The following is a 12218-nucleotide window of genomic DNA, read 5'->3' as shown; positions in this document are numbered from 1 at the left end:
TAAATGATGTCTATGAGTGTAATTATCCTTTAATATTTTTAGGCCGATAGGCCTTCCTCTGAAGGGGACTTTCGTCGTCCCTTTGTTCCTCATGCTGACACGTGGCGTCGGAGGCACAATCGGGAGTTCTGCAATCTCGTCCTGACACGTGGTTTCTGCAGCCGATTTTACAGTGAGTTGTTACCCATTTTACGCCGGAGTTCCAGGATTATTGTTTAACGGGAGTCTCTAACATGTGAATCTTTCACAGCGGCATTAATCTCCAGGGAATTCTTCACATGTACTCGGGCAATGGCGATGCATGTTACGCCGAAAACTCCGACAGGCAGAGAATGTCTTCCAGGTATTGCAGCTTATGCTTGAGGCAGCCCTTCAGAAGCTTGCATTTCCCAAAGAGGGCCCTCCCAGAATTGCAGATCTCGGTTGTGCTACCGGTACAAACACGGTATCAGACTCTGATTTCGTTGTCAAAACACTAACAAATCTGTCTGGGCATGCAGACTAAAACCCAGTGTCCATCACGCAGGACATATCGCTGGACAACGAGGCAGAGATCAAGAAGTCTGTCAATGGGGTTACCTCAAAGGCATTGCGTTCGGAAGACAGTGATGCTTTACCCCTATTGTCAACAGAAAAATCAAGGATAGCAGAAGTGGCGTCTGGATCTGGTATCCCTAGTGCAGTTTTCAATCTGGCGACGACTGTAATTGGTGCAGGAATTATGGCACTGCCTGCAACAATGAAAGTTTTGGGTCTGCCATTATGCTTTGCAGTGATAATCCTGATGGGTATTCTCTCGGAAATAAGCATTGAGTTGCTGGTCGAGTTTTCTGTTCGCCTGAAAGCTTCTAATTATGGTGAAACTGTTGAATCTGTTTGTGGGCACTCTGCCAGGGTTTTATCAGAGATTTGTATTATTGTAAACAATGCAGGGATTATGATTGTTTATTTAATTATCATGGGAGATGTGATGTCCGGATCTTCGCATCACCAGGGGATTTTTGATCAATGGACAGGAAAGGAAGGGTGGTGGAGCGATCGGCGACTGATAGTTTTCATCACAATGGTATTTGTTCTGGCGCCTCTCTGTGCTCTTAAGAAGATAGATTCATTGAAATTCACATCTGCTGCATCTGTTGCACTTGCAGTTGTTTTTGTTGTTTTGTCATCAATTATTGCCTTTGTTAGGCTTATAGAAGGCAAGATCGAGAGGCCTCGGCTGCTTCCTGATGTTGGGTCCAAAAGGGCAATTTTGGATCTTCTCGTGGTAATCCCAATCATGACCAATGCATACATATGTCATTTCAATGTACAGCCGATCTATAACAAAATGCAGGATAGAACGCCTGCTAAGATGAACAGGGTTGGAAGGATCACCACAGTGCTGTGTGTGTTGGTGTACGAATCTACTGCAATATCAGGTTATCTTCTATTTGGGCAATCTACAGATTCAGATATTTCGTCAAATTTTAACAAAGACCTTGAAATTCCTTTCAGTTCCATTCTTGATAACATTATTAGGTTTGGATATGTGCTCCATTTGATGCTTGTTTTTCCTGTGATCCATTTTTCACTTCGGCAGACAATGGATTGCATGGTCTTCAAGGGATCGAAGCCCCTCTCTGAGAGCAACAGGAGGTTTGTCATCTTGACTATCACTGTTTTGGTTTTTCTTTACATGGGATCTACTTTGATTCCCAATATTTGGGTAGCTTTTCAGTTCACAGGAGCAACCACAGGTCTATCTTTAGGTTTCATATTTCCTGCTTTGATAGCCCTGAGGTCTCACCCCAACCAACGAGAGGAAAGCTTAGGATTAAGGAAGAAGATTCTCCCGTGGGCTATGCTTGTCATGGCATTGGTTGTGAGCATTATAGGAGTTCTTGGAAATCTTTTAAATCTTACCACTGGAAATAACTAAATATATTCTAGAAGTGGCGCTATGTTGGGAAGCGCCTTATTCTTATAATGTTATATCTCATCAGCCTAATTTTTTTCAAGGCTTGCTGATTCAGACAGGAGAACTGAAAAGCACTTTGTGATTTATCCATGCACATAATTGAGCATACAGGCAAGAACACTTGAATATGGGATGTAGACACAGTCTAATTCCATGAGTTATAGCTCGCTTTTTCATGCCAAGTGTCCTGCTTGGGTTGTACAATCTGCAGTTTAAATTGGTTTTAACTCTTTTTGAAAGCTGAGAGATATCATGTGTTAAAATGCATTCTTCTTGCTAGAGTTGAAAAAACCCTACTCAAATACATGAATGTTTGTTTTGTTCAGCTTCTGAGCCAAGCAGTATGATCTCCTTCTAAAGGCCTACAGTTATTTTTATGTTGCATGCTTTTAAGTATGATAGTAGTTTGCCCAGGAAGAAAAACTTCAACAAATGAGGATATGCAACTGAGAAACAGAGTAAAGGAACATGATTGATTCATGGATGGGGAAACAACCTGCAAAAATTAGAAACCATCTTTCTTGAATCTTCATTGACTTGAAATCATACACAGGTATGATTTTTTGGTCATTGGTATTGCCAGTTTAGTATATTTATATTTTTGCAGTTACATTATAGGCATATGAGAGGCCAACATGTTATTCCCAAAAGTTTTAGTACACTGCAGCCTGTTTTATTGCTCCTAGAGAGACTCTTTGCATGCACTATCGACTTTTCAAGTTTGGTACCATACATACTCACGGACATTCCTTCATCGGGTTTAAATAATTTGTTGACTGCATCGAATTTTAGGCATTTTAAATCATGGAGGCTTGCATGTTCATGCTTTGGTGCCACAGCCTATAATTCTTGATGTAATTTTTGTTGTCTAATAATGGAATATAAGATGCATTTTCAAAGCAGAAATACCTTTGTTTCCATAGCTTGATGGATTCCACCCAAACATAGCCATGTTTATGTGCATGGGACCAATCGTTGCATCATGAAGCGCTGTATATTATGTGTGCTTCCTTGTACATGATATTTTACATCCAAGGATAACTGTTTCTTATCTATGGATTTGATTCCGTTTCCAAAATTCAAGTTTACTGTTGCTTTTTCATATATACTTTTGATATAATTCTTGAAACAATCTTTTACATACTAGTGTAGCTGCTTTGTTAGAGTCGTTCTCCAGATAATTTATTACCATGTTGGCATGCTATTTTTACTAACCCAACAAAATTAGTAACCAGTCAAAATCTCATCCACGTGACACAGGATCAAAACCCCAGGTAATCACTATAACCCTTAATTTTTTCATGCAAAGCCCACCATCATCCATCAGTAGGTATCCAGAGATTTAAACCGAGGTGAACAGCATAAACAATGAGTCCCAACCACTCGGTGTAACCATGACGGCCTACCACTTCACAGCATTATGCACCTCACAGTGCATCATTAATTGTTGTATATATTGGACACATGCACACATATCGACAATATATCTACACATATACAACAATTAAAGCATTGCTCCAGGATGCCTATTGTTTACCACCAATTTGGTGTCCTGTACTTTCCTCTGATCTATCTGCCTCAAAGTCATTAACTATTCACTAAAAAAAGTATTTAGGTTAATGTGTGAATTGCTGTAATCACGATCAATACGTGGAACTGTAGTAATCAGCGTCAGTAGCATGCAGAATCCACAACTCAATCAGCCCTTATTAGGCTGATAAAATAACAAGAAAATATCCATACAAATATATAAGTTGGGCTGCTTTTACTAAAAGAAGAGCAGGGTAGCAAGGGGCAGTGCCCATTGGTTTAGTGAGAACTTTAAATGAATCACCTATACATAAGTGGGGCATACACAATTGATATCGATCACATATAATGAAAAGTCAATGCTGCAGAATCCACGACTCAACCAGCCCTTATTAGGCTGATAAAATAACAAGAAAAGAACAATACAAATATATAAGTTGGGCTGCTTTTACTAAAAGAAGAGCTGGGTAGCCAGAGGCAGTGCCCATTGGTCTCAGTGAGAACTTTAAATGAATCACCTATCCATAAGTGGAGTATACACAATTGATATCGATCAGCCCAACCTATCCAGGTCTCGCATGCATTTTTGCAAGCTTATTAACAACTAACTAGTGACATTGTTTATAGGGCTTTTCACAACTAACCTTCTGTGATAAAAACTTTCATCTTTATGTTTATGGGGTTTTTCACAACTAACAAAAACTAACAACACCATTGTGAATATTTATTAATAATCACGGATGGTAATGCTTATGGGGCTTTTTCGCAACTCATTTTTTAGCTTAAAATTGATAATACCATTGTGATAATTTATTAATAATTAGTAACAGTCATCGTTATGTTTATAGGGTTTTCACAACTTACTTTTTAATTTAAGATTGACAACACCATTGTGACAACTTATTGATGATGATGATGATGATGGTGGTTAACGTCCACTGAGACCAAATTGGTCTATCAGACCTACAATTTTCTTAATTTTTACTTGTCTGGCTCCTCGTCTTTCTTGGTGACGGTCATGTTTATGTTTATAGGGTCTTCCACAACTTAACTTTTTAGCTTAAAATTGACAACAGCATTGTGACAACTTATTAATAACTAGTGACAGTCATGTTTATGTTTATAGGGTCTTTTACAACTTAACTTTTAGCTTAAAATTGACAACACCATTGTGACAATTTGTGACAACTTATTAATAACCTGTAATAGGCATGTTTATGTTTATAGGGTCTTTCACGATTTAAAAACAAATATTTACGTTAATTAATTCCTCTAATACTACAATTGCAATTTTTGTAATTATTGGTTTCAATAGGGTTAGATGTTACCTTAGTTGGCATTTCTATGTTTGGAATAAACCATTTTTGGCTCCCATGGACTACAACTAGAGTTGGAATAAGGAAGGATCTTGATGAGCCTTTTGTGTCATTTCTGTGAACTAGCTCAATGAAGTTGTGCTACTCCCAATAGAGTATATATCCCTCCACCCATTGCAACATGGATTCAACATTCCATAAACAAGTGAACATTGAGAGAACATACTTGCTTTTACCCTTTGATTCTCCCTTGTGCACCTTGAGTGCCAATTTAGAACATTGTCGATTACCCTATTTAGAACAACTCTCCTATTCCCAATCTCCATCATAAAATCCATCATTTCACCCTTGTGAACAAGTATACGTAAGCTCTAATCTATTTTGGATTAAATAATATTATATTAAAAAATAATATTGTATTAAAAAAATACAAAACAATTAAAAAATAATAAATAATATTATATTAAAAAAATATTAAAATTAACTGAATTAAAAATAATAAGAATTAATAATTAAAAAGAAAAGTACCTCAACCACACACTCCATTACACATTATAATGACACTCCATTACACATTATAATGGAACTCCCTTAATTCCAAAGTTAAATTAAACGTATCTCAAAGTTAAATTGACCAACTCTCTTAATTCCAAAGTTAAATTAATTGTATCTCAAAGTTAAATTGACCAATTTCAGTTTAGGCATGAATTGTTAAATAATATGCTATCATTAGAAATGACTATATATCAAATGTAGGTATGAAATATTAAATAATATGTTATCATTAGAAATGATTATGATTATATATGAAATGTATGTATGAAATAATGCGAAAAAGGTTAAATTTAACATGAAAATAGAAGGAAATAATTCCATTAAAATGTTAGTACATGATTTTTATACTAAATGGAAGTTAAGGAAAAAAAACCAACCATTTTATTTAGTTGATAAAAACATATTATTTTAAATCTAATAATCGTAATGAGAAGTAAATTGTGGAATTCATAAATGTTAATCATTAAATAATTAATTGTTAATAATTTTTTCAAAACAATAAGATTTAATTTTTAATTATTATATTTTAAAAATTATAATATATATTATTCATTTTTGTTATGGGGTCCTTCATTTTTATGAGTTGAATACATATCTATAAATGCATTTTTTTATCATTTTTCCAATTTCCATACTATTTTTCTAATTTAAAAAATCTATCGGCCTCTTTTTGCACTTTTTAGGGCAATTGCTAGTATTAAATAATAAATTATTATTGATGTCGTCGTTATGTTTTAACGACAATCGTGCCTTAGATAATTCGATTGAGTTGTCTATAATGCGACTTTTTGGAGATTCCGGTGACGGAATCCGGCGGAAGAAATTGAGGTTAAATCTTGATTTGTTGCAGTTAAAATGGTTTTTTAACTGCATATTTGGATTCAGCACCCTGAAAAACCCATGGGACACTTTGATTGTGCAGAAACTAGCTATCAAACTTGTGATTCCAATAAATTGCTGCCATATTTTGACCAGAAAAACCCACCGAAAAGACTTCCAAAAAATAGCATTATAGACAACTGCTAATTGGATTATCAAAGTGCCTTTAAATCGTTGGATTATGATTTGATATCAATAATTAGATAATAGATTATTTAAATTTGACGTTTAGATATTTAAGTCACTTTCCATTTTCATTTTGCTACAATCGCATTTGCAGTTATTTTGGTTCATCAATGTAACCAACATTTACAAAGCCAGAGCCGTGACGGCCTTCAAAGTCTTGGGCAGAATTAATAAAGAGACATTCAGCTTATTATTAATTGAATCTACACCATCAATACATTCTTATTCAGTGACCCTTCAAAAATTTCGGAAAAGAAGAAAACAAGAGATATTGTAGAGGAAAGAGAGCATTGTTAATGCGGGGTCTGCACAGGCTTGAAATCAAGAAGCTGCTTGAAGTTCTCCCATGCCTTCACCAATATTTCGGCTGCATACACCCCCGTTTTACCGCCATCCTTGGCCTCGATTGTAAGGTAGTACCGCACGCCTGCCACTACTTGCTCCTCCGCTTTTACCACTTTACAAAACGAAAGACTCACATTCTGCACAAAGCCAACAAAACCCTCAATTAATTTTGAAGTGCATATACCTATTGGTGGGATATAAATCACAAAATTTTTACACAATATACACACAGACCACCACCTGTTGCTTGTTGTATTCATCGACAGCAAAGCGTCCAAGGTCTTGAACCTCTTTATTGTGTTCCACATCCGGTATGTCGCGGATGCCCCCAGCACGAGTAGAAGCATCCGACACTACGCAGAGCCATCCCAACGATAAAATCGCCACCACCATTATTGTGCGTCTGGTGCCCATCTTGTTCAACATTGGCAACAGCGGCTCTTGAAGTTCCTTTTAAAAGCAAACACGACCGACCATCCCAGTGCCCACACGTCTCTGACGGGGAAGTGAGGAGCCTTTTGGCACCCACCTTCTATCACGCGCTCTCCTTGCCCAGGGTTGACGACGTGGTTAGCATAAGGAGGCCGCCGCATATCTCAAATGAAATGAAACCTTGGGCTACACCCGCCCATATTTTTGCGCTATATTTAGCGGAGTGCCCACTACCTCTCCTCTACGCGTCTCTCTTCTTTCACCGTCATTTCGAAAGTCCGCGTCTGATCCGCCCATTACGATAATCTTTCTGCCTGACACTGTTATCAGATACGTCCTAATAGTGAAAAAAATAGGGAAATTCGATTCGCACATCGTATAATTCGATAAAAATTCGAGTTGGTTAATTGTAGCCGAGCTGAAGAATTGCTAGGAAAGTTATGAAATTCCAGTCATATTTAAAAAAAAATCTGGCAAAGAGTTTTGTAAATCCAAGTTATAGTTGTTAAACTTCAAAATTTTAAGTGTTGTAGATTTTTTTGATGGTGCTGAATCCAATTCCATGCCTCTACAATATTTTTTGATTTTTTTTTCCCAAATTCCAATCACTTTTAATCATCCAAGCAATTCCTCTACCTGCTTATGGTAGATAATCATGTCACACGAAATTGCCAATTTGCGTGCTTAGAATGGTAAGTGTAGTGTCCTTTCAACACAAAATAGATAGTGGCGTGGACGGCAGGTAGGAAATGGAGTTTGCGTGCATAGAATGGTAAGTGCAGTGTCCTCTCAACCCAAAATAGATAGCGGTGGGGATGGCAGTAAGAAATGGAAACTAGAACTAATTGTAAGTAGGGAAGTGTTAAAGGGTTTGAAACGCTGACATAAGTAATAGAAGTTTAACCAATCATATAAAAATTGTTTGGTTTTTAAAATACAGAAGGCTTTAAACAGCTAAGATATCACGAAAAGAAAGGTTTGAGGTTGAACTTTGAAGAGTTACTTTTCAATAAATTGTATAAAAAGTAATTTTATATATGGATAATTTTATAGAAAGTAATAGAAGTTTAACCAATCATATAAAAATTATTTGGTTTTTAAAATATAGAAGGCTTTAAAAAGCTAAGATATCACGAAAAGAAAGGTTTGAGGTTGAACTTTGAAGAGTTACTTTTCAATAAATTGTATAAAAAGTAATATATATAGAGATAATTTTGTAAGTTTGGTAGGATTTTTAGATTTTTGAGTTTACATGTTCATTATTCACCTTGTTATGGCACAAGGTAGCACAAGATTTGAACTCAAGATTTCTTGTTCGGTGAGACTTCATTCCATGGCCATTATCACTTGAGCTACCTCAAGGTAGACTAATTTTTTAAATATATTTATATTTAAGATGAATTTTATAAAAATAAGTTTAAAATAATATTTAACTTTTAAATATGTATTAAGTAGAAAAGATTTTAGATAACATTTGAAATTAGGAAAAGATTTATGGTTGAGTTTTAAATATATATTAAATAAATAAGATTTGAAATTTGGGAGGGATATGGTTTTGAGTTTTGAAAAATATAGAGATTTTAGAGATGACTCACCAGTGCGACATTGTGTTTTTGTTTAGTGAATTGCAGTTTTAAAATTATTAACAAAATTATTTAAATTTTAAAATGAATAAGAAAAATATGAGAAAAAGACATTATTATAAATATAGTATACTCTCAATTTTTTTCCATTAATCTAATTGGAATCGAAATTCAAATTTGGTAACTATACATTATATTAAAATTTCAAAATTTTTTTATAACAATTTAATAAAAAAATTAATAAATAATTTAATGTTTTCACTTAAAAATTTTTAAGAGAAATATTATTTAAACTTTAATTTAATTTACTTTAACCGTATGTTATTAATAATTTAAACTCTAAGACACTTTGCACTTCATTGGTCTGTGTGCAACGAGCGAAGCTAACTGATAACAAGATGATGATGTCTTGTTGACTACGTGGCTTGTAATTAATGGCTATGTTTTTTAGGGGGGCCGCTGGTACAGCGACGGAGGAGAGGATAGGGATTGACGTGGCACAGAGAAGATGAACAGCGGTTCAAACCATCCCAATGGTCGTCTAATCGCGCACGTTCGAAAGTCCGAATTGCGAACCATACCTCCTTTTTTTTTTTGTGTTTATGTTTTATAAGGAATAAAAATTTTAAAATGTCAAAATGATAGGTGGGCAAAAAATTTAAATGGTATTGGATGGGATATTTTGTTTAAATTATTTTTCATTTGAATTTGCTGATTTAATTTTGTTATTTAAAATATATTTTTGAGTGTATCACTGGATTCAATATTATGAGAAATTCGTATTAAACAATTTAAACTCAAACTTTTAAAAATGGCTGTTGGATTTTTGGTTAAAATTAACAAAAAAAAAATAATAATGAAAATGACCATTTTGTCTATAAGTTAGACTAGGCTAATAATAAATATGTACCTTCAATTGCATTGATTGATTTCGAATAAAACAATCTTCTTTTCAAGTAAGCAAAGTATTGTTCCTTGTTATAAAAAAGAGTTGTTTCTTACAATGTCCTATTATTATCTTCTTAGCCACATTTATTTTTAAGGTTTGTTTATTAATTGCCACCAGAAAAATCTAATTTGTTTTTTTTTCTTCTTTTTTCTTTTGTTTTGAATTTAGATTTTATTTTTTCATAATTTCTTCATACACCAACAAAAATAATATCATTGTTCATGCAATGTCTAGTCTCAATTTGCCTCTAGGAAAACCAAATTTGTTCACAATTAACCAGATTTCAAATAGTTGAAAATAAAAGCAACTAAAATTGAGAAACTTCTGATATCTAACCAAGACTCAACTATATAAAGTAAAAAGCAATTGTAGTGGCAAAGTATAACATCAAGAGCTTGATGAAGTGACTCGGCCTAGTTTTGAGTGCTTGTTCTAGTTGGAGCACGAAATTTTAATTCACACTAAAGATGGCTTTCAAGACGAGCAAGTCAGGAATCCAAACTAGCAATAGTAGCAAGATAGGAGTGTTGATATCATTGCGCCCATTTCATTTCATTCAGTGAAGAGATTATATCATTGTGGTCTTCATGTTTCTCTTTCACGACCCTACCTAAAAGTGTTTTCATTTGCTAATGAAGAGTGATGGAGTTCAAGTACTAGCTTTGTCTTCCCCTAGTGTCTCTAGGGCCAAGAATCTAATTGGCTACCTCTGTTTTGATTTCTGAAACAAAATAAGCTCATTCGTCACTAGTGGTGAAAGCTTCACGTTGACATTTTTTTTCAAAAAATTCAAGGAAGGTGGGAGTGTGGAAGATAGTTACAACTTTTTGGGCTTGGGCACATGACTTGCCCTGAGGACCCCTTCTCTTATTCCTCTAGTGGCAAAACATTTGTTGCTAGGGCATACTGCACTAAATAAGAAATAACTTAGCTAGATTTCTTAACCACAACACTTGGAGACCCAAGGGATTGATATTGAGAAAACTAGATAAAGGAAAAACCTAGGGGGTTCCAAGTTTGTGACAACTATCAAAGGAATCCATATGAAAAGGAATGATATATGAAAGACTCCTAACAAGGTCTAATAACTACTAGGAGACACCAAAATCTGGTCAGCCACACCCGTCAGTTGAGCTCAAAACATAACAAGCTATCATACAACAAGTAAAAACATAACCAGAGAACGAAATGACTAAACTAGAGAAATTTGATATATAAAACATTACCTAGTACTGACCATCCCTCCAAACATGAACCAGTGAGGATGTGCGAGTTGGATGAACACTGACACCTCCCGCTCCTACAATATGTTGAGCTTTGAAGTTGTCGTTAGCAAGGATAATTTTAGGGGCGAATGTTCGCCCTTTGGCGAAATTAAGGGGTTTTAAATTTTTAGTGGGCGAATATTTTGTATCATAGTACATTTCTACAAATCACCTCAAATAGCCCACCTTATTTTAAGGGAGAGGGTAAAAAAGGTAAATTTAGCCCTTGAAATTAGGACTTACAACCTTCCATTCGCCCATTTTCAAGAATAGTTTTTATTTAAGTGAATCCATTCGCCCATTTTCAAGAATAGGTTTTATTTAAGTGAATCCTATGGGCCAAATACCATATTTATAAAAGAGGTATGGTAAATTAATAAAAATATAAATAAATGAGAGGTATGGTAAATAAATAAAACATTTTTTATATTTACTCCATAAGTCACCTTATATAAATGTAAGGGTGTAAACAAATAAAAATATAAGTAAAGTGGAGGTATGGTAAATAAATAAAACGTCTTTTTATACTTACTCAAAGGGTATGGTAAATAAATAAAAATATAAATAAACTAGACGTATCGTAAATAAATAAAACCTCTTTTTATATTTAGTCCATAACCCTCGTTCTATTTATGAAGGCTCAAGAAAGAGGTTTTATTTAAGTGAATCCTATGGGCCAAATACCATATTTGTAAAAGAGGTATGGTAAATTAATAAAAATATAAATAAACGAGAGGTATGGTAAACAAATAAAACATTTTTTTATATTTACTCCATAAGTCACCTTATATTTACGAACACTCAAAAAATGGGTTATATTTAGGTGAAACCTATGGCCAAAATACTATGGGACAAATACCATGGACTAGATTGTTATTAATACCATGCAAAAAACCATTATTAACCCTAATATTAGAATTAATAAAAATAAAAATGGCACATGGTCCCTAATATTAGAATTAATAAAAATAAAAATGGCACATGGTATTCACCAAAATGGCACATGGTATTGATCCATGGTATTCACCTGGAATGTAGCCTATTTAAATGGGGGAATTAAACCAGCATGTAGCCTATGCTAAGATTCACTAGGACTTTACAAAGTTTTATTATTTAGTGAAAGACTCGCCAAGATCTTACAAGATTTTATAATTGAGTAAAATATTCGCCATGCCTGGTGAGAGATTCGCCAAAAAATTATATATACATATTATATTA

The 12218-nt window shown here is 34.4% G+C and overlaps 1 protein-coding gene and 1 pseudogene across 1 annotated transcript; one reads left to right on the top strand and one right to left on the bottom strand.

Annotated features, from left to right (window-relative positions):
* The first annotated feature begins 301 nt into the window (after positions 1–301).
* On the top strand, positions 302–2208 carry LOC149150267 (amino acid transporter AVT6E pseudogene; annotated as a pseudogene).
* A 4373-nt stretch (positions 2209–6581) lies between these two features.
* On the bottom strand, positions 6582–7233 carry LOC149150266 (cysteine proteinase inhibitor A-like). Its single transcript, XM_089440161.1, has 2 exons — positions 7012–7233; positions 6582–6908 (listed from the first exon to the last, which is right to left on the bottom strand). The coding sequence occupies exons 1-2, from the start codon at positions 7195–7197 to the stop codon at positions 6720–6722; spliced, it is 375 nt and encodes a 124-aa protein (XP_089296287.1). The 5' UTR covers positions 7198–7233; the 3' UTR covers positions 6582–6719.
* Between the last annotated feature and the right edge of the window lie 4985 nt (positions 7234–12218).

Source organism: Pinus tabuliformis, chromosome 9, assembly GCF_031772625.1.
Source record: "Pinus tabuliformis cultivar Carrire ecotype Pingquan chromosome 9, CPIR1, whole genome shotgun sequence".
NCBI classification, from domain to species: domain Eukaryota; kingdom Viridiplantae; phylum Streptophyta; class Pinopsida; order Pinales; family Pinaceae; genus Pinus; species Pinus tabuliformis.
Note: the sequence above shows the minus strand (reverse complement) of the source record. Positions and strands in the feature narration are given on the sequence as shown.